A 24,948-nucleotide genomic window follows, 5' to 3' on the forward strand; every position below is an offset into this window, starting at 1 on the left:
TTCTTCGCTCAACGACCGTTAGATGGTGGCATATGTCAACGACAATAGAGCTTGGATAGGGTGATGATCTAAAGGTGAGGAAAAATTTTCGTTTGTCTCCTAAACAGTCTGTGTCTTTGCAATGAAGATTGGGAGAACGAAAAATAGCGTGAGGTTCTTTGATGGCAGAAGGAATTTCTAGCATCCCCTACCACGTCACTAGGAGGCATGTCTCACGACCACCACAGCGACCAATAAGGAATGTTCAGACTTTCCCGCTCTTCAAGTCGGTTTTGCCAATTTAGCGTAGCTAGATCCAACTACTTTTAACAATTTTTCAGCGACAAAACTAATGAAACTTTTGTATTTAAATTGCTTAAATATAATTTAACGACTTTTTAAAAGTCCCTTAGCGACAGGAATAAAGATTTCTTCAGTGGTATTAGAGTCCATATTACGTTCTGGTGCTACGTTATACTACTGAGCTGGTTTGGACACCTTATGACGATGGAACAACTGCAATAGCCTAAAAGAATGTTCCAGTAGATTCCAAATGGTAGAGTGTTACAGGGCAGGGTTTGATAGCATCAGAAGGGCCATGATTGTCGGGGATATTCATGAGGATAATGCTCTACATAGTATATATTATACAGAGTGTCCCATTTATCGTGTGCACCTATTATAACTTTTTTGTTTGGATACGTATTGGAAGTTTTGTTTCTGGTGGTTATGTTAGAACGACAGGCTAATATGAGTGCAGAGATTTGGTGCATGTAACTACATTATGGTACAAAATACATGTGACGTCATCAATTTTTCAATTAGCACTACATACTTTAATCATGTTACATTGATTACACACATTAAGACGAGTTTGAAAATGTATCACAATGTAATCTTCCCAATCAATAATAACAACAAAATTTAAAATGAATGCCATCAGAATGTGCAGTTTGTTGTGGTGCCCCATTCATCTTGTGTATTAACTTACATAAAACGAAAGACGACTGACGTCCGTACACGTTGTATGTTGTTTGTTTGCTGTCTTAACATGTAAACAAACCACAACAACTGTCGACGCCACAATCCACGTACAGTGGCCTACATGTTCTCCGGACCTGTCGCCACTCGACTTCTTCCTGTGAGGAACTGTAAAGAGCAGTGTGTACCAGTACATTCTGATAACACCAGACGACGTGCAACAACGCATTCGACAGGCTTGTGTGTCCATTCAGTCAGCAAATACCGGTCAGTCATACGGTCTTTCGGGGAACGCCTTCGAATGTGCATTAATGTGAATGATCACCATTTGGAACATCTTCTGTGACTCTTAAAGCATAACATAATCACATTGGAAGTACGTTTTTGTTTCGTTTTGTTGTTATTGATTATAAAGGTGGCATTATGATACATTTTTGAACTTGCCTTAATGTGTATAATCAATGTAACATTATTAAAGTATGTAATGCTATTTGAGAAATTGATGACGTCACGTGTATCTTGTACCATAATGTAGTTACATGCACCAAATCTCCACTCTCATGTTAGCCCCTCGTTCTAACATAACGCTCAAAAACAAAAATTCCAATACCTATCCAAACAAAAAAAGTTATAATAGGTGCACAAGATAAATGGGACACTTTGTGTGTGTGTGTGTGTGTGTGTGTGTGTGTGTGCGTGTGCGCGTGCGCGTGTGTGACGTTCTGCCTAGTCACTCTTTACTGGCTTCGTCACTGGTGTTCACATTAATTCCTAGAGCCGATGTCAAGAAAGCATTGTGAACTCTAGCCTGCCTCCATATCTCTAATACCGGCGCCAAGGAAGTAATTATACCTGTAACCAATAGGCCTACATATCATATTAATTTCCTTCCATAAAACTTACGTTATAATTAGATTTATTTATTATCTTCTGCAAGTTAGTACTGGTCTGTTTTCCAAAGTAGCACTCAAATCCTCTAGAGTTGACGAAATCTGAGTGTAGGCCTATCCATTACGCCAAACAGTCATGCTTGTTTTGAAGACTCGTTTATTGTTGGCAGCGCTAGATACAAATCACTTACAAACCGGACATGAACATCCAATTCAGCTCTCATTACTACTTTCGGAAATGAAAGAAGCGACGACGCGTACCTACATTTCGTCCTTTTAAAGGTAAACTTAATTTTCACTTTCAGAACTCGTAAAATTCTGTCCGTGGCTTGATGTACATGCCGAGATTGGGAATGATAATAGGCTACACTTTGTGACGATGCGCCTCGTCCTCAGTTTGTGGTTATCTAGAATAAAACACTCGAGTGCAGAAATGTAATTAAACGCCTGTGTGATATGTAGAATTACAAGTGGGTAAAATTAACTTTTATTTGTAACTTTGGAATATAAAGGATGATTTTTCGTTGTTTCATTGAACAATGGCTCGTTGTTATACCAAAGGCTTTGAATCAGTCTGTGTATGTAACTCGTAATAAAACATGCATCGCTATTGAGAACTGTGAAAGTACTAGTATTGTTACTACTAAATGGGAACTCTTCTCCATAGTTTAGTATTAGAGCGCAGACATCATTTTGCTAACAATATTTATCTGTGTCCCAAACTCTTGTGATGTTTGTGATTGACGAGATAGGAGGATGAAGTTTTATCCACGGTTATTCTATTTCTCTGAATATTACAAACTTCATTCCACCAACACACTGCATTTTATCTTACTCTTGTACTTATTTCATATTTACTTATGGCTTTTAAGGAACCCGGAGGTTCATTTCCGCCCTCACATAAGCCCGCCATCGGTCCCTATCCTCAGCAAGATTAATCCAGTCTCTACCATCATATCCCACCTCCCTTAAATCCATTTTAATATTATCCTCCCATCTACGTCTCGGCCTCCCCACCAACACTCTACATGCATTTCTGGATTCGCCCATACGTGCTACATGCCCTGCCCATCTCAAACGTCTGGATTTAATGTTCCTAGTTATGTCAGGTGAAGAATACAATGCGTGCAGTTCTGCGTTGTGTAACTTTCTCCATTCTCCTGTGACGTCATCCCTCTTAGCCCCAAATATTTTCCTAAGCACCTTATTCTCAAACACCCTTAACCTTCTAGCCTACTTATTTCATGCCATACAAAAATATAGTTTCAAGGTAAGGTGTACGAGCTTAGGTGATTTTTAATGAAATGACCGGCCAGATGGCTACTATATACTTTGTAAAACGCTGATGTTTGTGCCGCAAGAGATTCTCAATGGGCGATATCTGCTGGCATCTGGAATGTTTTCCTTTTCTGGACGGGCGATTACTGGTGACCAGAATCACTAGCGTCCGAGGGATGGTCATGACGCCATGTATCACTCCGCTAGTAGTCGGGAAGTCTGAAAACGTGACTGTTAGGAAACTGCCTGAATAATATGTGGTATCTCCGGCACTGAAAAGCCTTTCGTGGGATTCCCCATTCATGTCTCGGCTATCTCGAAAATTATATGCGTAAAGGGTCTTGTATAGAGTACCTACATGACATGCTCTGTTCGTCTACACATACTATTTGGGTAAGTTAGTTTCTAGTTTTGTTATTAGGCCTTGAAAATTTATGTTCTAAGTATCTACGAAGTACCCACACTATTATGACTTAAGGAGTCTCACATAATGTAAAAACGATATGTATTATTAAATCATTAACATTAATTTTCCTGTAACACCACGTTTTTTCTGAAGCGATCGTTTAAAGTTAGAACGACCGTATAAAATCATAGGAATCATGTTGCATAACAATGGGTTAGAGAGAAAAATAATAGAGATATGCATGTCATCTTTTGCTGCAGTAAAGATACGATCGATATGCACAACATAATATAATAAAATCTCATTTTCGCCAAAACATTGACATATCACCTTTTGCTTTGGAACCAAAAATATATGAACTCAGGTCTGAAGAGCAGTATTCCGTCCCTCACAGTAGTTACTACAGTAGGGTTGTCAGATTCCTTAATAATAGGAAATAACGATATTTATTCATAATATGTTTATTTAATTTGCAAGAAAAGCGTCCATTATATTTAAAAACTGCAAAGGGATAAAACATTCCTTGTCAGTAAAAATCATAATCATATGGATAGTAAGACTTATTTCTCGAGAACAACAGTGCTAACATTTAGGAGAAAATTATTTTTTTTCTGAGTAAAGTAAACTGCAAGAAATGACGTCATATTTTGCCTTGGGCCGCAGTATTCGTAGATGAGCCAGTGATGCGCTGTTGCCAGACTACGCAGAATTTCAGCCTAATTTTCTAATTAACCATGCATTTAATTACAAAACGCTTACATTTTATTTAATTTAATGTATTTTATTGCCCCTTCAATTTGCACAGTTAAATCACTTCCACTCTGTATGAATATATTGTAAATATTCCTAATAATCGATTCAGTATTTGCAGGAAAATATTCGCCGATTGTGATATCAGACTGATAGTCGTGAACTCCTTACATTTCTTGGCATTATTTTTCTTCGGTATTGGCAGTAACACTCTCTCTGTAAAATCTTCAGGCCATTCGCCTTTCTCATATATTTCATTACATAATAGATAGAATTTCCTTCTTGTCTTCACCCAAGCGTTTCACTAGTTCAATGGGGATTTCATCAACTCCTGTTGCTTTCCCATTCTTCATTTCCCTAAGGGCTAGTTCAACTTCTCTTAAAATAGAAAATCCTTTTTCGTCTTCTGATACGGTTGCTTCGTTTTCTATGGCTAACTTATCTGGACGATTCCCTGTATCACATTTTTCTCACTTACAACATTGTAGAATTTGGTTTCTTTCTGCAGAATATCATTCATGTAGTGTTCCCTTCTCGTGCGCTATTTTTAATTCTAAACGGACTGTGCTCCATATCATTAGTACAGGAAGCAAGGGAAACTACTGTACCATATGATACTATTACCAGAGGTTCCTGCTGTGAAACACGTCCTAAGGTTAAGTGTTCAATTGAGACCTCTGGATATGCCGCAACAGCCAGGAGTATCAGTGGAAACATGCGACATCAGAATCCTCACATCAGTACTGTATTACACGGTCCGATTAGACCATTTGTTTACAAGTCCTCGGCCTGAGCTCTCGGTGCAACAAAACCTCTTGCATGTAGTAATTTGATTTTCAATACATGCGGATATGGTCACTAAACCTTCGTCGGCTCCGCTAGTGTGGCAAGTCGAATTATGTTTTTGAGTGAGGGCAAGTGGAAGGCGGAATTGATTATGTGTGATAGGGTGGTAGGGGGATAGTGACCTGACTTTGCTTTTCGAGGCCCGGACCCGGGACGAATCCTTGCACTTAGGCTTCTATTGACCCATTTTGCGCATATACAAGGTGGTAATGAAATAGCCTTGAAGATTTTCAGAGTGAATAGCTCATGTTGTATGTAACAAAAAAACTACAGTATCATATTGCTCGAAAGTTAATTTTTTTTTTCATAAAAAAAAGTTTTTTTTTTTTCTCAAATGTTTAATATTCTCTTATTCGGTAACTATTGCGAGTAGGAACGTGATTTTTGTTCATATAGATAGGAAAACTAATAAAGAATAATTTATCCCTCTGGCGTATTTCAATAATGTGGACGGTTTTCGTGTAAATTTAATTTAAAAACCTCTAATTTGAAGCTACTGCACATGCTATTTGGTTGCAACACAGCGCCAGAGAACAGGTCATCTAACGAGACACACAGAGTTCGTTGACCTTGTACATCTGTATCACGAGAAGACTGTGTTAGCGGCGATGTTGCCGGACTGCTGAAACTTCAAATTTAATTTACTTTGCAATGGAGGGTTGGGCGATTCCGCAAGGATCTTTGTATGTAATAATAATAATAATAATAATAATAATAATAATAATAATAATAATAATCCGTTGCGCTATAGCCCACGACTGGCCAAGATCGACCAGCCGGTTTCTGGCCTCACGGTCACATGCTGAAGCAGAGGTGGACGATCATCCAACCAGCCCCCCCCCAACCGTTATAGCTGGTTTGCTTAACCGGATTTCGCTACCTACCGTAGCTCCCCAAGTGCATCACGATGCTGGGTGGGCACCGGTTCCATACACTGGCCGAAATTTCATGAGAAACATTTTTCCCCCATGAGGACTCGAACCAGCGCGCATTCCGTAACGCGAGTCCCAGGCAGGATGCCTTAGACCACGACGCCACGGCGCGGGACTGCGCTTTCTATGTGGAACAATTTAATTATAAGAAGAGGAATTGCACAAGTTTAGTGCGATTTTCGAAGATAATTCGATGACCAAAATAGCAGAGATCAGTTCCTTTGCACACAACAGTAAATGAATGGGTAAGTCATTGGCGCAAAGATGGATCAGTTCAAAACGGACTCATCGCAGTGTGCACACTTTGCAGAGGTTCTTCCCCGGACGCATCATCTTCCGATCAGGTGATTCTTTCGCGTTCATTCGATTCGTCAGCTCCAGTTTTGTTTTAGGGGTATTTGAAACAGAGGGTATTCGTCCATACATTAAACGAAATTCATGAGTTAAGGGGCAAGATTCGGCATGAAATTGAACACATTGTTGTGCGTGTCATGACAAGTTTTCAGAAGCTACTTAAGCAGTGCATTGCAAATGGAGGTCAACTGAAGGATGTAGGCCTAGATTTAAAGAAAATAATTTCGATTGTACAAATAAAAAAAAATAAAAAAGTTTGAATAAGATATTCGTTATTGCGATGTACCGAAGTACTTATGATCGCGCGATTACAAATCGCATGTGCATGCCTATTCTAATCCAACTCAGATCTGTATGAAAACGAACGAATTGTGTTAGGTCAACGGAAGTTTATTTTAACTGTTTTTATGCTCGACCATGCCGAAATGTAGTAATTATACACCTGGTAGCAGCCCTTTAATGGACCTCATTAAAGTACACCTATTCATTAAAGTTCAGGTTTTCCACCAATCAGAAAGCAATATGAAAGCGCAAGTATCGATTATTCTCGGATATGCAATCGAAAGACAACTAGCGAAACGTCACGGAGGCTGGAAATCCAATACTGTCGCAGAAGGTTATGTTCTGTTACTATAATAATTAGCGTTAATTGTAAATAATATTCACATAAATTCAATTTGTCATCTCGTTTTTCAATGTCTAAATCAATTTCAATATCAAGATTAATGTTCATTTTACTCTCTAGATTATATCAAGGTCAATGACATTTGTTCCTTGGAAAAAAATCAATACTTTCGCGTCTGCGCACATCTCACAATTTACGAGATATTGCACAAGGTCACTTCCGCTTCCCAGTCAGATAAGAATAATATGAATACTTATGAATAATTTCAAGTTAGAAATACTGTCGAGCATAAAAAGTGTATGAAACTTGCCTATAATGGTAATTAAGACGCTCGTATGAAAATTATGAAACTCGCTTGCGCTCGTTTCATAAACATGCTTGCGTCTTAATTACTACCATTATAGGCTTGTTGCATAATGTACTATTGAATTACTTGTAGTCTCAACGTACTTAATGGGGGATTTCATTACCACCATAATTTTATAGACGGACATGTGAACAACTTCCTTTCACTACATGATCAGGTGAGAATGTCGCTGTTGTTACAGGTGCTTTGCGTGTACTTCACGACGAATTCGACTACTTTGTTTAAATAACTTTCTCGTCTAGTTTTAATGCTCCCTGTTTCTGCACGATCGACTTTGTTCAGCACTCGTATGCTATACACAGCATTCCCCCACATACTGTAGCACCATTGAAGAATGTGAAGAGAATTTTTTCCTGTTGCGGTCGCGAAGGGAATCCCCCTCTTTAGGCTTCCCGCCGAGATCCGGCTCTTCACAGTGGAACAAAGTTAAACTTGTGAAACTAAGTCAGATGTAATGCCTCGCGTTTTTACACCATTAAAATGCATGACAAAATATAAGAGTGTGGCTCATTATATTAAGGTGCAAATCTTGTTACTTTCGACGTAAGAAATACCGAAGTTGAGGAAAAGTGTAAAAGTGTATATAAATGCTTAGTTTCCCAGGCCTGTTTTGACTCTTGGAGGATTGCAAAGCTTAGTTCGCAACAGTAACTTGATTTACGTGTTTGAACTACCGAGATATCGGATCTTTGTGTAACTTTAAAGTTATAATAAATTATAAATTAATGTAAGTACAGTAAAACCCCGATTATCCGTCACCCTATTAACCGATTGATGGATTATCCGACTGTCTTTCTAGCTCTCCTTTTTTTTTTTTTTTTTTGCTACAAAAACATATGAAGTAGTACTATTGTACGATATATTAGTACCAGTACGTATTTTTATTCTAGAGAGTGTTATTACAAGCCTTGACACTTACACAGCATGGTCTTCTATTCGAGTACAACTTCTGTCCGTACTGTACAATTTCTACTGTATATAAAATATATTCCATGAGTGCCGAAACAAAACGTGTTGTGCTAAGGACCGGAAAAAGTACAAATAATTGAGTTGTTTGGGGAAAGAAAAACTGTGGCTCATCTCACATCAGAATACGAGATTGATGTTACAATTCTGCGAGAATTAATAGACCTAAACATCAACAATAAAATGTATAAGTTACGTATATCTACAACACGAGATCTGTACTATTCCTATCTTTCCACTAGCATCCATTACAAGGAATTTCCTTGCCCCTTAAAAACCAGTCGTTGACAACCAGACTCAAATGAGAGAAATGCCGATTCACTACTTAGCGTGTTAAACACAAGAGCACGGAGGAAATTAAAATACTATCCACTTAATTTACGAAAATATTTTAGGATATGGATTATCCGATTTTTTCGATTAACCGTTCAGTTCACCCCCTTCATTACCACGGATAATAGAGGTTCTACTGTAAGTAAAAATATTAATCGTGAGCACTGCTTTCGACTGAGTGTAAGCGTGCAGAATGCAGGATTGAATTGAAGGAGAAATGTAACCTACAGATCAGGGAAAAGCTTTTACAAGAGAGGGGAAATATCTTCCTGTTCTTTCCTTTAGTTCAAGACGTGAACATAAAGGAAAATAAGTCTGAATTTAAACGTATGTCACAGTATTCATAGATGGACACTAACAGTTCTACATGCCGTCGAGGAACATCCCAAAGCCTTTTCGCATATTTTCTCTTCTACTTGACGCTATAGAGTGTTAGCTGGGAGGCCGGAGGGGAAAAAGATATTTGGGGAGACCGAGACGTAGATGGGAAGATATTAAAATGGATTTGAGGGAGGTGGGATATCATGATAGAGACTGGATTGATCTTGCTGAGGATAGGGACCAATGGCGAGCATATGTGAGGGCGGCAATGAACCTTCGGGTTCCTTAAAAGCCAGCAAGTAAGTACTTGACGCTACATTGCTTCAGGGACTTTATCCTAAATCAAATCCTTAAGGCCAGCGTTTCTCAAACCTTTGTGAAGTGGAGAACCACTTTTTAAAGTCAGAACAGTTCCGCGGACCACCTTACTCTTGTTCCCTTCGAAAGCAAATTTGTTATTTTCGTAGCCTATTTTAATACCAGTATACATATATTTTAAAATTGAATTAAGATTTGGTACTTTGGTCCTCTGTTATGAATTCGGGTGGTCCCTGGCTGGGTTACATGCGCGGCGCCAGATGTGCAGGGAAAAGATGTCGAGAAACACCACGTATATAGAGCTTTAAATCCCTCTTTTGTTGCTGAGAGTAGAATGGGAAGTCGATAGACGGGTAGGGTAATAAATTTCATAAAACGTCTGTACTGGGAGAAAAAGTGAAATTTGATTGCCATGTGTCATTTTCAAACTCTGAGATTTTAAGCTACAGTGTGATACGCAATTCGTTCGAATTTTATTTTTTCTTATGTCTTTTTTGAAGGACCACAAGGGCAGACTTCGAGGACCACAAGTGGTCCTCGGACCATAGTTTGAGAAACGCTGCTTAAGGCTATAGCGTTCGTTTACATTCTAGGTTCCTTGGAAATACATTTCTGTTCATTTTCGTTTCCTGCTCGGTCCATCAAAAGCCTCTGTGGTCTGACAAGACATTATTAAATTAAATCTGCAGACTCAATCTAGACGTTGGCTCGCAGGCTTCACGAATTCTTCCCATTGATACATGCTGATAACTGCTTCCTATTTTTATAATGTTAAGATTTGGAATTTAATAGGGTATCAATGATGAGAAATATATTGGGATGGTTATGATAAAAGGAAAAACTGAACTTCGAATGAAAGGATAATATAGTTTATTTTCACCTCTTTACAGTGTACATCTGCTCGCATTCTGGGGAGGGGGGGGGGACTTGGTTTCTGGAGAAATATAGTTCTCGAACATGTAATCACAAAAGAAATCTATTCTGTCTCCTTCAGATGTACTAACCATCAAGAAATATGTGAAGTAGTCATCATCAGCATCTTCAACTTGTAGAAATGAAGTCCAAAAAGTATCCGTGGCGCACTTGGATATTCTAGCTGTAGTAATATTGCTCTAGTCGCGCGAGGCAGCTCTATTGTTTACTAATGCACATTTGAGGATTAAAATCCCAACTGTGGCGCATATGGTATGCACCCGTTTCAAATTATAGTATTGAAAATGGGAATTCACGTCACTTCAGCTGATAAGAATAGACACAATTGAAATGAAATGAAGACCATTATCAGGACATGTATTATTGGAGTCAACCTCGACTCTAGCGGTTGCCATGGTGGCCGTTGGGTCTCAGGTTCTTGGATCCAAACCCGACCAAGGACTATGGGCTGTAAAGAGCGATAAAAACTTAGCATTTCTTCCTCGGCAGGGAAGTAAAGTCGTGTCACATATTTATGGCATGTGGCACGTAGAAGAATCTTATCTCTGATAGAGGGCTTCATACGAAACTTGTTGGCCGTTTCTTGCTTATGTCGAATTTCGACTCTCAGTAATCTTTGTAGTTGGAAAGGTCTTCAAATAATAAACTACTACTACTACTACTACTACTACTACTACTACTACTACTACTACTACTACTACTACTACTGAGACGCTTTAGCGTCGCAGTTAAAGCGTTGTGCTGCAAGCCAATGGTTTACGAGTTCGATTCCCATGGGGACATAGATGTTTTTCCATTGATCTAATCCTTTTGGTCATACTGTGGTCTTCTGGTTTACTTTGCCTATAATAAATAAGTAGGCCTACCCGGCAAGCACGTCGGACCGACATCCCTACTGCTACTAATATCGATTGGAAGAAAAGATTATCGGAGCCTTAACTTTTCGCTAGCCTTGGAGCCTTTGTAGCCTATGATAGGGATACCACTACCACTGCAACAACTACTACTACTACCACTACTACTACTAATACTACTAGCCAGCGGCGTAGCTCAGTCGGCTGAGGCGCTTCGCTGCCGATCCGGGTTCGATTCCCGGTTGGACCGATTACCTGGTTGGGTTTTTTCCGAGATTTTCCCGTACCGTAAGGCAAATGTCAGGTAATCTATGACGAATTTCGGCCTCATCTCGCTAAATGCCATCTCACTATCACCAGTCCCATCGACGCTAAATAACCTTGTAGTTGAAATAGCGTCGTTAAATAACTGAAAACTACTGCTGTTGCTACTATTACTACTGCTGCTATTACTACTACTACTACTACTACTACTACTACTACTAGTGCTACTGCTATTATCATTGCTATCATCACTACTAGTATACACTACTACCGCCACTATTACTACCACTAGTACTTCTACTACCACCACGACCATCAACACTACTGCGACTACCACTACTACGTATAATGTCCACACACGACAATAGGTACATGGTTCAACATCAAGTGCCATCTCACTATCACCAGTCCCATCGACGCTAAATAACCTTGTATTTGATATAGCGTCGTTAAATAACCAGCTAAAACTACTGCTGTTGCTACTACCACTGCTACTACTACTACTAATGCTATTACTACCACCGCTACTACTACTGCTGCTGCTACTACTACTACTACTACTACTACTACTACTATTATTTCTATCATTGCTACCATCACTACTAGTATACACTACTACTAATATTATTACTACTACCACTACTATTACTACTACTACCACTACTATTAGTACCACTAGTACTTCTACTACCGCCACGACCACCAACACTACTGCGACTACTACATAAAATGTGCCACATACCGTGCAAAAACTAAAAAAATTCACATACGACAATAGGTACTAGTTCAACGTAAAAATAAAATAGTCTATTGCGCGTCTTTTTAGTTTATACCATCTTTGTGGCTATACAATGTAGGCTAGATACGGTTTCCCTGCCACAGTTTATGAAATGTATCTATATCCGGAAGTAACACACACGCTTTATTATTGTCATAAATTTAAAAATAACAATCGCGAAGGTCATGTCATCATGAAGGAAACGCTATTCTTTCATCTGAATTCGTAATGTGCTTTATTTTTATTTTGCGTGATCAGCATTTCTGGTGAATTTCTAGAGACAAAAATGGCCTCTCTCGTAGTTCGGTGTTACCTTGGTAAGATGCCGTAGTTCTCATCATAGGCTACTACTTGTTTTGATTACATTAACACGAAACATATTTTACATGTATTGTATCACTTTGATACATGCGAAATATGTTGCATCAATGTAATCAAAGTAAAAATATAAGTTATACGACTGAAAAATAAACTTTATATAGTAGATTTTTTTGCTTAAATGAAGTGATAAATACAGTACAAGGCTTATGTGCTTTTATAGAAAGTTGCGAAGTAAGTTTTGAGTTCAAGAAGGATATTTCATTAAATACTTATTGAACAGTTTACTTTCACAGTGCTCTTGATTTATTGACAAGTGCTTAATTGTATTACAAGCAAGTAAACACCTAAGAAACTTATCTGTTTTACAATTTTAGTACAGATTTTCGTAATAGTGATGTAATGTTACAAAGTATTACATATAGGATGATTCAGGAGATATAGTTCATCTTTTAAGGAATGATAGTATGAATACTATTCTGAGTAAAAATGTTCATACAAACATGTGTCCAATTTTCAATGGGGGGTCGACCTGGTTGGCGAGTTGGTATAGCGCTGGCCTTCTATGCCTAAGGTTGTGGGTTCGATCCCTGGCCAGGTCGATGGCATTTAAGTGTGCTTAAATGCGACAGGCTTATGTCAGTAGATATACTGGCATGCAAAAGAACTCCTGCGAGACGAAATTCCGGCAAATCCAGCGACGCTGATATAACCTGTGCAGGTGCGAGCGTCGTTAAATAAAACATAACATTTAATATTCAATGGAGGTGGAGGTAACAAGCCTTACAGATGGTATGAAGGAAAGACAAATGATTACATACTATTGACTACATGCAAAGGAATAGTAGCAACATTTCGTTCTTCTCAGATGGTCTGAGAGCAACACGTTCATAATGGGTGTAGAGAAACATCCGTTTGTAATTCCCTTGACTAGAAGGATGAACATGTTCTTCCAGCCTGACGGAGCCCCTGTACATTTTAGCCGTCAGGTGATACATTATCTAAATCTCACATTCCCAGAACGATGGATCGGCTGCGGCGGTCACGTGCATTGTCCACCAAGTTCCCCAAATCTTACTCTGTCAATTTTTGCCTGTAGGGATGGATGAAAGGCAAAGTGTTTAAAATCAAAGTAAACATAAGAGACGATTTGGTCCCTCGCATTATGAATAGTGCTGGCCTCATTTACTGTTGTCAACAGAGCATAAAAGTTCATTGAACTGTTGAAATTATTGATAACTTGTAAATAAACAATAAATGTATTCTTTAAGTTGTCTTTCTTTCTTACCACTTGTAAGACTTGTACGTAACGTTCAAACTGTTGTATCTCCATACCCATTGGAATTTGAACACATGTTTATATGAACTTTTTTATTTATGTAATCGATACTAGCACCCTCCTCTCCTAAAATATTTACTATTCCTCCTGATTCACCTTGTATGTGAAGAAATGAGTGATGATATTGAGTAAGGTTTACATTTGAAGTCATATCTTATGGGATCACATCTTTTTATTGAAGTACACAATAGTAAGGGCGTATATCTTGGAAATTGAATTTAATGAAATTGATATAAAAATGTCACATGACACTGAACAGAAAACTGTTGTGAAGCGCTTAAAATACATATGTAGGAAAATGTGAGTCAACTTCAAGACATTGATTTTATCTCTATATATGACTTTCATAAAAAAAGTTTTTCAAATAAAAGTTTTATATCACAAAACGAATAAGGTTACAAAGCAACACTTCCAACTTTTCCCTTTTTACAATGTGAAATGTGATATTAGTGTAAACTGGGAATGTCAAATCTGTAATAAGATAGACGTATGGAATCTTCCATGTAGGCCTAAGTGGTTGGCATTTGGCGAATAAAGTTGTTGGATAAGTGGCCGATACGCAAATACACATGCATCACCTCCGCTGGCAGTACACACGTCATCCTATGCCATTAATCCCTCAGCTCTGTTCTGGCACCCACTTAAAACGCATTACATGGAAGGAATGACTTTCTATTCGAATTTAATTGGACCAGAGCATTCTAGAAATAGAAATTGCGTATGAACTCGAGGGATATGTACACAAGGGTTGTCCAGTCTAAAAATATCAGAAATTAGGATTGCAATAAGGACTGGGATTTATACCACTTTTGTTTTTCTTCATAACGAAGATAGTTGTCATTTAATATTTACTCTTTCCTTCTGTATTTTTTTCGAAATAGATATGATTATAATGTACAATATGCTGCAGAAACAGATTTCGAAATGTTCAAGAAATTCTGCGTCTTCAACATCCCTGATAACGAAAAATGATTTCTGGCGTATCCGTTCGTCCGTCTCCCTCTCCTCCTCTTCATCTCTCCGTCTATTGGTCCTCTCGCTTGTCTGTCCGCAGGGCCGTCAGTCCATCCGCACGTCCGTTAGTCCGTTCGTCCGCACGCTTGGCAGTCAGTCAGTCCGTCCGTCCGTCCGTCCGCCCTCCCGCCCATCAGTATGTTCGTCCTACCTCCCTCCCGTCAGTCTGTCCTTCCGTCCTCTCGTCAGTCTATACGTTCGACTTCTCGCTCACCATTCTGTCCGTCCGACCTCCCGCCCATCTGTGTCTGTCCGCCCGCCTCCAGAAAAAAAAAATGTTGAGGGGTTCTTGGGGCTTTTCAATTGGAATCATAAATTTGAGGCAGTTTTTACAAAATAATAGTTCATATAATTATAGCCTAATGATAAAAGATGTGATTTTCTATTGAGGCTCGCACAGATTTCGACATTAGGAAAAAAATTGGACTCATAGGGCCGTATTCATAGACATTCTTAGGGCAGGCTTCCGGTGGATAATCAGCGAACTAACGTTTTTCGTATTCATAAATCAGTGTTAGCGATATGACATGATATGAACACCGTACAAGTACTGTAACCAGCCGATAGCCGAGGCTAGTTTAGCACGCTCGTAGCGCGGGCTAGCGAAATGTTTATGAATAGCACCCATAAGGTTTTAGAAGCCGACGAAATACAAAATGCGTCTTTTAAGTTTGAAAATGTTTCTATATTTTGTAAATAACAGTTGTTAGCTGGGGTATAAAAGGAATAAGTTTTTTTGCTTACTTGTTCAATTCCCTCAAATGCAGGTACAAGATTTTAAAAGTAAGCCAGCGATAGAATTTCTTCATAAAATTAAAAATAGCGCAACTACAAGCAGAGCATTTACGGAGGGGAGCACAACAGTCTAGTATATACAGTCACGAAGCTCAATGCGTAGTGAATAAGCATCCATAGATAGTTGCTCATCACTAGGATCGCTAATATCGCCTCATTACAGGCAATGCGAAATAGTACCGGCACAGTCTATTGTTTCTAGCACCCTCACAACTCAAGCTTCGTGACTGTATATAGTAGACTGTGGGGGACCTATGGCCCAGCACTGCGACCTGTTGAGGTCTATTGCGCTAATCCTATAGTGGCGCATTCCCAAACCCACACCGGCTGACCACACTTAGGTTCTCTGTGTCCAGGTTTCGAGCAGGAAACCCTACTCGTCCCTAGGTCAGCACCCTCCATGCGTCGCCAGCCGGCGTTCGGGGAATGCTACGAAATGATAACGAAATGGAGAAATGGTGACGGAATGATGTAAATGCCTAATATGGGGGAAAAAAACGGGAGAACCCCGAGAAAAATCCCAACTGCGACCTGGTCCGCCACAAGTGTCACTATGAATTGTTCAAATGAAAAATCCCAGACCTGACCGGGACTCGAACCCGGGCCGCCTGCGTGACAGGCTGAAGGTCTGATCACTCAGCCACCGCAGAGGGTATAGTTTCTACTTGTTTTGTAGATGTTTAAATCGAATACCATTGTCTATCAATTGTCACAAGTTTACATACTTGTATAATGCTTGGGCTGTCATGTTGTATATTCTATATTTAGATAGCTGAATGCGAAGATGACAATGCCCCTACCTATCGGCGGTCATAGGAAATAGCTTCAAGCTGGCTTGTATTGCGTTGGAGAATGTTTCGGAAGTGGTTAAAGCAGTGATTGTTCGAATTGGCGTGACAGTTCGGGCTTTTGACCAGGAACAATTCCATTGCCACCTGTTATCTATCGGTCATGTTCCGAGCGCCGGAAACACGCTCCGCTTCCGGCCCGACATTTCTTTTATGAATGCTGATGCCCATGTCGTTTTAGGATACATGTAAACAATGACTGGCTAACACCCGCTACAGATATTGCGTTTCATTACGTAGCAGATGTTTTAATAATAATAATAATAATAATAATAATAATAATAATAATAATAATAAAGTCAGTGGTAAAGAAACTCCCTTTCAAGCCAAATCGGCGCAGAAGGTAGCGAGGGGTTAATACTCTCACCCTTACAGACAATCGGCATTTAATGACAGTAGAGATGTGCTCGTCACCTTTACCTCCAAGGAAATATCCTGGTACACATTTCTGTTAGAGGCAGAGTAGACCCCAGGCCATAGTGCGGCTGGAAGGATTAGATCAATGGAAAAATCCATGTCCCCATCGAAAATCGAACCCGCGATCTTCTGGCTTGCAGCGACACTACCGCGCACCCCAATAAAATTATGTACATGAAATTGCTATTTTAGAACATTGTCTTCCTTTTCTTTAAACAATAGTGTAATGTCAGAAAGAAGAGGAATACAATCATAAAACTGAATCTAGATAGAATAGTACAGAATAAATTACATTACTGTAAAATAATAAAGATTATTATTGGCCTTTTCTCTTCTCGCACTTCATACCTGTTAACATACGAGTATTTCACTTTATTTTCTTTATCTACTCTTGCGTTTTGTTTCTTACTTTATTTCTTTTTTACTCATTCTTTTTCTCCTCCTTACTCTTCCTCTTCTTTCTCCTTCTCCTCCTTTTATACTGTTCATTGTTCCATTTCTTCTTTCTGTTATCCTACTTGTTCTTGTTTTCTTTTCTCATTCTCATTTCTTCTCTATATACCCCTCTCTGTTTTTTTTTATCTTCTAATTATCCCAATTCTTCTCCATATTACCATCCTTCCTATTCTGTATTTCTTCTTCTCATTGTCTCACTTCTTCTTATTATTATCTTCGTATTCTTCCCATGTCTCTATTCTTCTCTATATCACACTCCTTTCCGTTTTTTTTCCTTGTCTCGTTTCTTGGCTACACATATACTCGTATTATTCTCTGCCTTGTTCTTCTAGTTTTTCCTTTTCTCATTCTCATTTTTCCTTTACACGTATATTATCCCTCTTTGTATTCTCTTTTTCTTCTCATTGTCTCATTTCTTCTGTATATTTTCCTCTGTTCTCGCTTTTCTCTTCTCCTCATTGTCTCTTCTCTCTTCTCCATATTATCCTCCTTCGTGTTCTTCTCATTTGTCCAATTTTTCTCCATATTACCCTCCTTGTCTTTGTCTTCATTGTCTCATTTCGTCTCCATATTACTCTCCTTCGTGTTCTTCTCTTTGTCGCTATTCTTCTCTATATTACCTCCTTTCTGCTTTCTCCTTGCTGTTACAAGAATTTAGTTTCGTAACTGCTGTACTTTCTGTTCATTTATGACAGTAAGCCATGCGACGGGATTGCTGAATTGCACAAAACTGGAAGAAGTAACAAGAATGAGTTTCAGGTTTATCTATCCAGTTTCTGTCTTCAGAAATAGCTTCTGTATACATAAAGAAGTGAAAGGGTTTAGTGCTGCCGACAAGAAATAGAATGATGGTCATGTCACTGAAAGCAAAGTTACGCTGCCTCCTTTTCAGTTCTTTTCTTAACATACACATTCCTGATTCTATATGTTTTTAATATATCCAATGAAGTTCGTTTTCTACAAAGTAGAAGTTATAATTAAATGTACAAACATTCAAGTTTTATTTTATTATTCTTCTTACGCTGATTACTGTCGTCCTCGGTTGCCATACTTGCTATTGGACTTGGCCAAGGGTAGGCAGGTAGTTGATAGGTAGGTAGGCAGGCAGGTAGATGGTAGGAAGGTAGTCATGTAGATGGTAGGTAGGTAGGTAGGTAGGTAGACAGGCAGATTAGAGTGATGAGTGGGTAGATGAAATTATGGATGGATGAATGGATGGTAGGATGGGTAGATGGAGTGATGGTTGGGTGGATGAGGAGAGAGAGTGATGGATGGATTTAGATGTAGGTAGGTAGACAGAGACATATAGATATACAGGATGTCTCAAGAATAGACCGACAAATTAATTGTGGTAGAAGGCACACAGTAAAGACATATTCTAGTGAAAACCCAACAGCCCTATTTTAAATATTTTTCAAGTTATTATTATGTGAATTTGTTAAAGCCAAAATCCCAATAATGAAAGTTGGACAATTTCTGAAAGACTGAAGGAAGGAAAAGTGTATATGTTATTTGTAGGAAAGACATTCCCGATGTTTTGTTTCTTATCGTCCAAATGATTTCCACTTTTTTAATAGATAATATTATGCAAATTCAACCTAACGCAGAGTGATAAAGCAGTGTATGGAGAGCTGCTCTCTGGTTCCGCCAGTTCGATCCCAGGTAGTAAACAAATGTCCAATACGTATGATGTGCATCAATACACTGCCTAATCAAAAATTATGGTTATTTGATATCTCAAGAAGTATTGGAGTTAGAAAATTGAAACTTTTTTTACTGAGGAACATTCCAGAAAATTTTGTAGGTTTATTTCTGAAACACACTGTATAGAGTGATGGATATACATATAGATAGAGATTGTAGATACAGATTGATGAGTGGATAAATATACATAGATAGTCCTGGATATTGAATTGGTTGACTGATTGATTGATTAGACCGAGAGATATCTGTAACTTTCTACGTAACTCTAGAAACATCTTGTTATTCTATCACGAAGATCAGGACTAGCCACAAGGTGCAACTTTCACAGCCATTCTCTATCGGAACTTTATGGATTTTGTGTTAAGAGGTTTATTTCCTGACTCTTACCTCAGATAAACGTTATTGAATAATATTAATATCTGCATTTAAGATGTTGGGAAGTCCCATTCTTGTTTCACAGAGTTTGATAAACTATACTTCATAATGCATTATCTGTATTCTTGTATCTTGATAAGAGCAACAGATATTCGTCCTATCTTTGTGGCGTACCTCACAGACAACGTGTTTCTTGAAGTTGTTATGGACGTTTGTATTCATTCTTGCTTTCAGGGAAGATGATGTGAAAGGAGGAAGTTTCAACTGTGATATGCTGAGCCCATGGCCAAGATGCGATACTCTGAGATGCCACGTGATGTCTCTTGCGACAGTCTGTCCACACTTCGAATCTCTGAGGTGAGTTGATGATGCATCAAATTACAATGTAAGAGTAGGCCTACAGATCGGAAACTGAATTGGAAAACCAGTCGTAGCCCAGTTGTTAATACTTACTTACTGGCTTTTAAGGAACCCGGAGGTTCATTGCCGCCCTCACATAAGCCCGCCATTGGTCCCTATCCTGAGCAAGATTAATCCATTCTCTATCATCATATCCCACATCCCTCAAATCCATTTTAATATTATCTTCCCATCGACGTCTCGGCCTCCCTAAAGGTCTTTTTCACTCCGGCCTTCCAACTAACACTCTATATGCATTTCTGGATTCGCCCATACGTGCTACATGCCCTGCCCATCTCAAACGTGTGGATTTAATGTTCCTAATTACGTCAGGTGAAGAATACAATGCGTGCAGTTCTGTGTTGTGTAACTTTCTCCGTTCTCCTGTAACTTCATCCCTCTTAGCCCCAAATATTTTCCTAAGAACCTTATTCTCAAACACCCTTAACCTATGTTCCTCTCTCAAAGTGAGAGTCCAAGTTTCACAACCATACAGAACAACCGGTAATATAACTGTTTTATAAATTCTAACTTTCAGATATTTTGACAGCAGACTGGATGATAAAAACTTTTCAACCGAATAATAACAGGCATTTCCCATATTTATTCTGTGTTTAATTTCCTCCCGAGTATCATTTATATTTGTTACTGTTGCTCAAAGATATTTGAACTTCTCCACCTCTTCAAAAGATAAATTTCTAATTCTTATATTTCCATTTCCTACAATATTCTGATCACGAGACATAATCATATACTTTGTCTTTTCGGGATTTACTTCCAAACCTATCTCCTTACTTGCTTCCAGTAAAATTCCCGTATTTTCCCTAATCGTTTGTGGATTTTCTCCTAACATATTCACGTCATCCGCATAGACAAGCAGCTGATGTAACCCATACAATTCCAAGCCCTCTCTGTGATCCTGAACTTTCCTAATGGCATACTCTAGAGCAAAGTTAAAAAGTAAAGGTGATAGTGCATCTCCTTGCTTTAGCCCACAGTGAATTGGAAAAGCATCTGACGGAAACTGATCTATACGAACTCTGCTGTACTTTTCACTGAGACACATGTTAATTAATCGAACTAGTTTCTTCGGAATACCAAATTCAATAAGAATATCATATAAAACTTATCTCTTAACCGAGTCAAATGCTTTGTGAAATCTATGAATACCAGTTGTTAATAGATCTTGTAAAATTTGGAGTGGACAGGTTTCAGTGGATCAGGTTTCTTACACTATTTTGCTTCCATTATTACTCCATTTTCATCGTAATGTCTCGGAGAGTTTTAAGATAGTGAAAGAGTGAAATACTATGGTGTAGGTAAATTTTGTTATACTGAAAATAATATCCATTCCAGCCTGTACTACACTTTTAATGTTATATTTAAAAATCAAGTAGATTATTTAAAATTTAAAATTTATAATTAATGGTGAAGTAATAGAACAATTATCATCCTTTAATTACTTAGGTTGATAATTACATTGATACTGTTCAAGAATTTAAATATTTGGGTAGTATAATTGACAAGGATGGTGGAGTCCTTGAGGATGTAAAGTACCGAATAAAAATGCAAATAGCGCATTTGTCCAGTTTTACCCATTATGGAAATCTTATATTATATCTAGATCTACAAAAATTAAAATCTTTAACAGTAATATGAAATCAGTCTTATTATATGGTTGTGAGACATGGAAAACAAGTAAAATTATACTAAATAAACTGCAAACATTTGTTAATAGATGTTTATGAAGAATTTTAAAAATTAGATGGCCAGATATAATCACAAACTCAGAACTATGGAAGATAACAAATCAGAAAGAAATCACAATAGAAATCAAAAGACGAAAGTGGAATTGGATAGGGCACACAATCAGGAAAGAAGATGGAGCAGTAGAAAGAATGGCTTTGGATTGGAACCCCCAGGATAGTAGAACAAGAGGAAGGTCAAAAAAATACATGGAAGAGAACAGTTTTGGAGGAAATTGCTAGGGAGGGGAAAACATGGAGCGAAGTGAAGAAGTTTGCTACAAATAGGGTCCGATGGAGGCACTTTGTGAATGCCCTATGCTCCTCACGAGGAGATACAGGAGTTTGATTGATTGAATTACTTAGGTTGCAATATCGCATACATGAAGACGATATAGACTACAAACTAAACAAATTTTAGAGAATGTTTGCAACAATTTGCCGCTCACTCAAAAAAATAAAACAAAAAAAAAAAATACAGATGAAATTCTACAAAACTTTAGCTACCGTATTCCATTTTTGTCTTATGGGTGAGAGAAGTGGACTTAAACAGAAACGCTACAAGAAAACTGCAAAGCAGTGAAATGAAATTCCTCAGAAGTGTTACAGGTTATTCATTATTAGAACATCAGAAAAACGATACTAAATAAATACAGGGACATTACTTTACTTTTACTTCAATTTTTATTGTACCTGAGTTTTTGAATGTACTTCACTCCCACCCCCTCTACTAGTAAACTTCCAACCGTTCTACACACAGAACCGAGGCCGCGTATGCAGTACTGACTTAGTGAATATAGTATATTCCAGAAATATGTTCGCGTTTTCCAGTGACGAAAGAGCTTTCAATATTGAATCATATTTTCGCACAGGTACTGTCGTCCGTTTGCCTACATCGCATCCCGGTTTCCCCCACCTGCTTCTGTTCGCCCCTCTGTAAAGTCTAGCAGCTGGGCTATCTTAGCTCTTTTCTGAAAACAATTTCTGTTAGGAATTGGACGTCTCCGTAATATTATACAATTGTTTAAAATAACTCAAATAAAATGGCCTCGTTAAGTAATTAACTGTCACGTGAATCCCCCCCCTTTCTACGACCCTGCGACAAAACCACTTGAACTGACAGTAGATAGAATTTCTGAATAATTTTATCTTTTCGGATCGGGCAGAAGTGAAGATTAAATTTACAGTACGTAAGGTACTCTTCTTTTATAGAGTCTGTATAGAATTATTTCAACATGAGTTACTCGTACGAAGGACGAAACTGGTAATTGGAATTAGTACAATAGTCTATAGTGCGATAATATGCACAAAAGAACTGAAGCCTGTATCGAAATGAATGGCCACCATTTTCAAAAATGTGTTTAAATATCCATATTATGATTATTTTTCAATTTAACTTCATTCTCTATATTGTACGCTAATGTGCTGTAACAGTACAATATACACTGCATAATTAATACGTCCGAATGGTTAGCTCAATTCGTGAGTAAAAACACTAAGTGTTAATACAGTACTGTATTTTGATTAAACAAAAACCTAATGAAAATTATCAAACTCAAAATTGCGATATTTCCTAGTTTACATAAATGGATGAACTACTTTTCTTCCCTCCCATACCTAGTAAAGTGATTTGTATTTTACGCCAGTACCATCGAACTCCAGTCTTGGAAGGGGGAGCAAGCGGTGTTTCCGGTTCTAGACCTTTAATCCAAAGATATAGCCAGATTAATATTAAAAATGTTAGTAAAAATAAAATGATGTCCCTGTACTTACAATCTAGTTCAGCGAATAGAAGAACAAAGACAAAATTGGTATGAACACATTCAAGGAATGAAAGAATATAGATTACCGAAAAAACCTGTGTGTAGTTCTGAAGAGTTGGAAATGTCAAGTTCGAGGAATAATCCGAATGTCTATTTCTGATCACATTCACCGTAAAAATCCAAAAACGCATATGTAATATTAGGGTGAAAATGAAATAATCTTGCAGATTGAAAGGGATGATAGGGTACACTTAAATGAATAGAAAAGCTGTACTGTATTACGTTTGGAAGTTTCATCATTCTGGCAACGTTGCCGCTAACACTCTGTTTTTTCTTCTCGTAATACAGATGTAAGAGGTCAACGAATTCAGGTCTGTATACCTAGGTGAACTATCTCCCATCTCCCTCTCTGGCTGCCATGTTCCAAGCTGGTCGCATCGTTCAGTGGCTTGAAGTTAGTGGTTTTTAAATTAAATTTACACGAAAACCGTCCACGCTATTGAATTACTCCAGCAGAATAAATGATTCTTTATTAGATTATTTATCGATTTGGGCAAAAATCACGATCCTACTCGTAATAGTTACCGAATATGAGGGTGTTAAATATTTGGGGCGAAAAAAATTCTGAGAAAACTATGAACTTTCCACCAATATGGTATTACACGTTTTTGTTACGTACAACATGAGCTATTCGCTCTGAAAATCTTCAGGTTATTTTACTTCCACCCTATATAAAATTATATTTTAAAGTTTAAGGTTTTATTAATTTAAAATGCAAAAAAGTGCACCGAAATTACAAATATAAATGTTATAAATAAAAACTCTAGAAAACAAATTTAATTATTTCGATAAGACATGTTTATTCATAATCGTTGTGTAATTGCTGTCTGGTAGGCTTTTTGTAACTAGCAAGAAATGTCTGCTTGCGTAATGAAGGAGACAAACAAAGCAGCCTTTAAATATGTGTGCATTTATCTGGTGTTTCCATTAACTACGGCCTACGCCGTCATCTGCAGATGTGCTATAAGTTCGAGATAATAGCATGGCTATGAAATGAAAGATTTGAAAAGTAGCTGCCGCATCGTTTTTAAAGTTACTACTCCGGCATACGAGTGTTTATGGTAAGATTACAGAAAACCATAAAAATCTTCGATTTAAAGGTTCCACGGCTTGCAATACAGCATGAATCTGCGGGACTAGCCTTTGCTGTTACATATTTCGTAACTCCAGTTTAGGATTCGAAGTCAATTCAGTTCCTGTTGCTGCAGTTCATTGTATCCATTACGTCGCTTAGGTCAATGTCAGTACAAAAGTCAGCATGGTGCAACATCGTTTTAAATTTGCTGTACGCTACATAACAAGCAGCAAACTTTTAATGTGTTTTTTTTTTAATTATTATTAAGAAAACCATTTGTGTAATGTAAAACAGTAGATATTTTAAGTTAACATATTGTAACATGATTTTTATATTCATTAATATTGTGTGGTCCACACCTGTGGAGTTACGGTTAGCGCGTCTGGCCGCGAAACCAAGTGGCCCGGGTTCGATTCCCTGTTGGGGAAAGTTACCTGGTTGAGGTTTTTTCTGGGATTTTCCCTC

The 24,948-nt window shown here is 38.1% G+C and overlaps 1 protein-coding gene across 3 annotated transcripts in view; it reads left to right on the forward strand.

The window, feature by feature from the left end:
- Positions 1-24,948, forward strand: part of RalGPS (Ral GEF with PH domain and SH3 binding motif) — a 356,648-nt gene that overhangs the window by 281,789 nt on the left and 49,911 nt on the right. For all 3 annotated transcript variants that reach the window (XM_069818974.1, XM_069818967.1, XM_069818983.1), the window contains one exon: positions 19,676-19,798. In XM_069818974.1, coding sequence (XP_069675075.1) covers positions 19,724-19,798 — 75 coding nt within the window. In that variant the 5' untranslated portion in view covers positions 19,676-19,723. The remainder of the gene's footprint in view (positions 1-19,675; positions 19,799-24,948) is intronic.

This window comes from Periplaneta americana, chromosome 1 (assembly GCF_040183065.1).
Source record: "Periplaneta americana isolate PAMFEO1 chromosome 1, P.americana_PAMFEO1_priV1, whole genome shotgun sequence".
NCBI lineage: Eukaryota > Metazoa > Arthropoda > Insecta > Blattodea > Blattidae > Periplaneta > Periplaneta americana.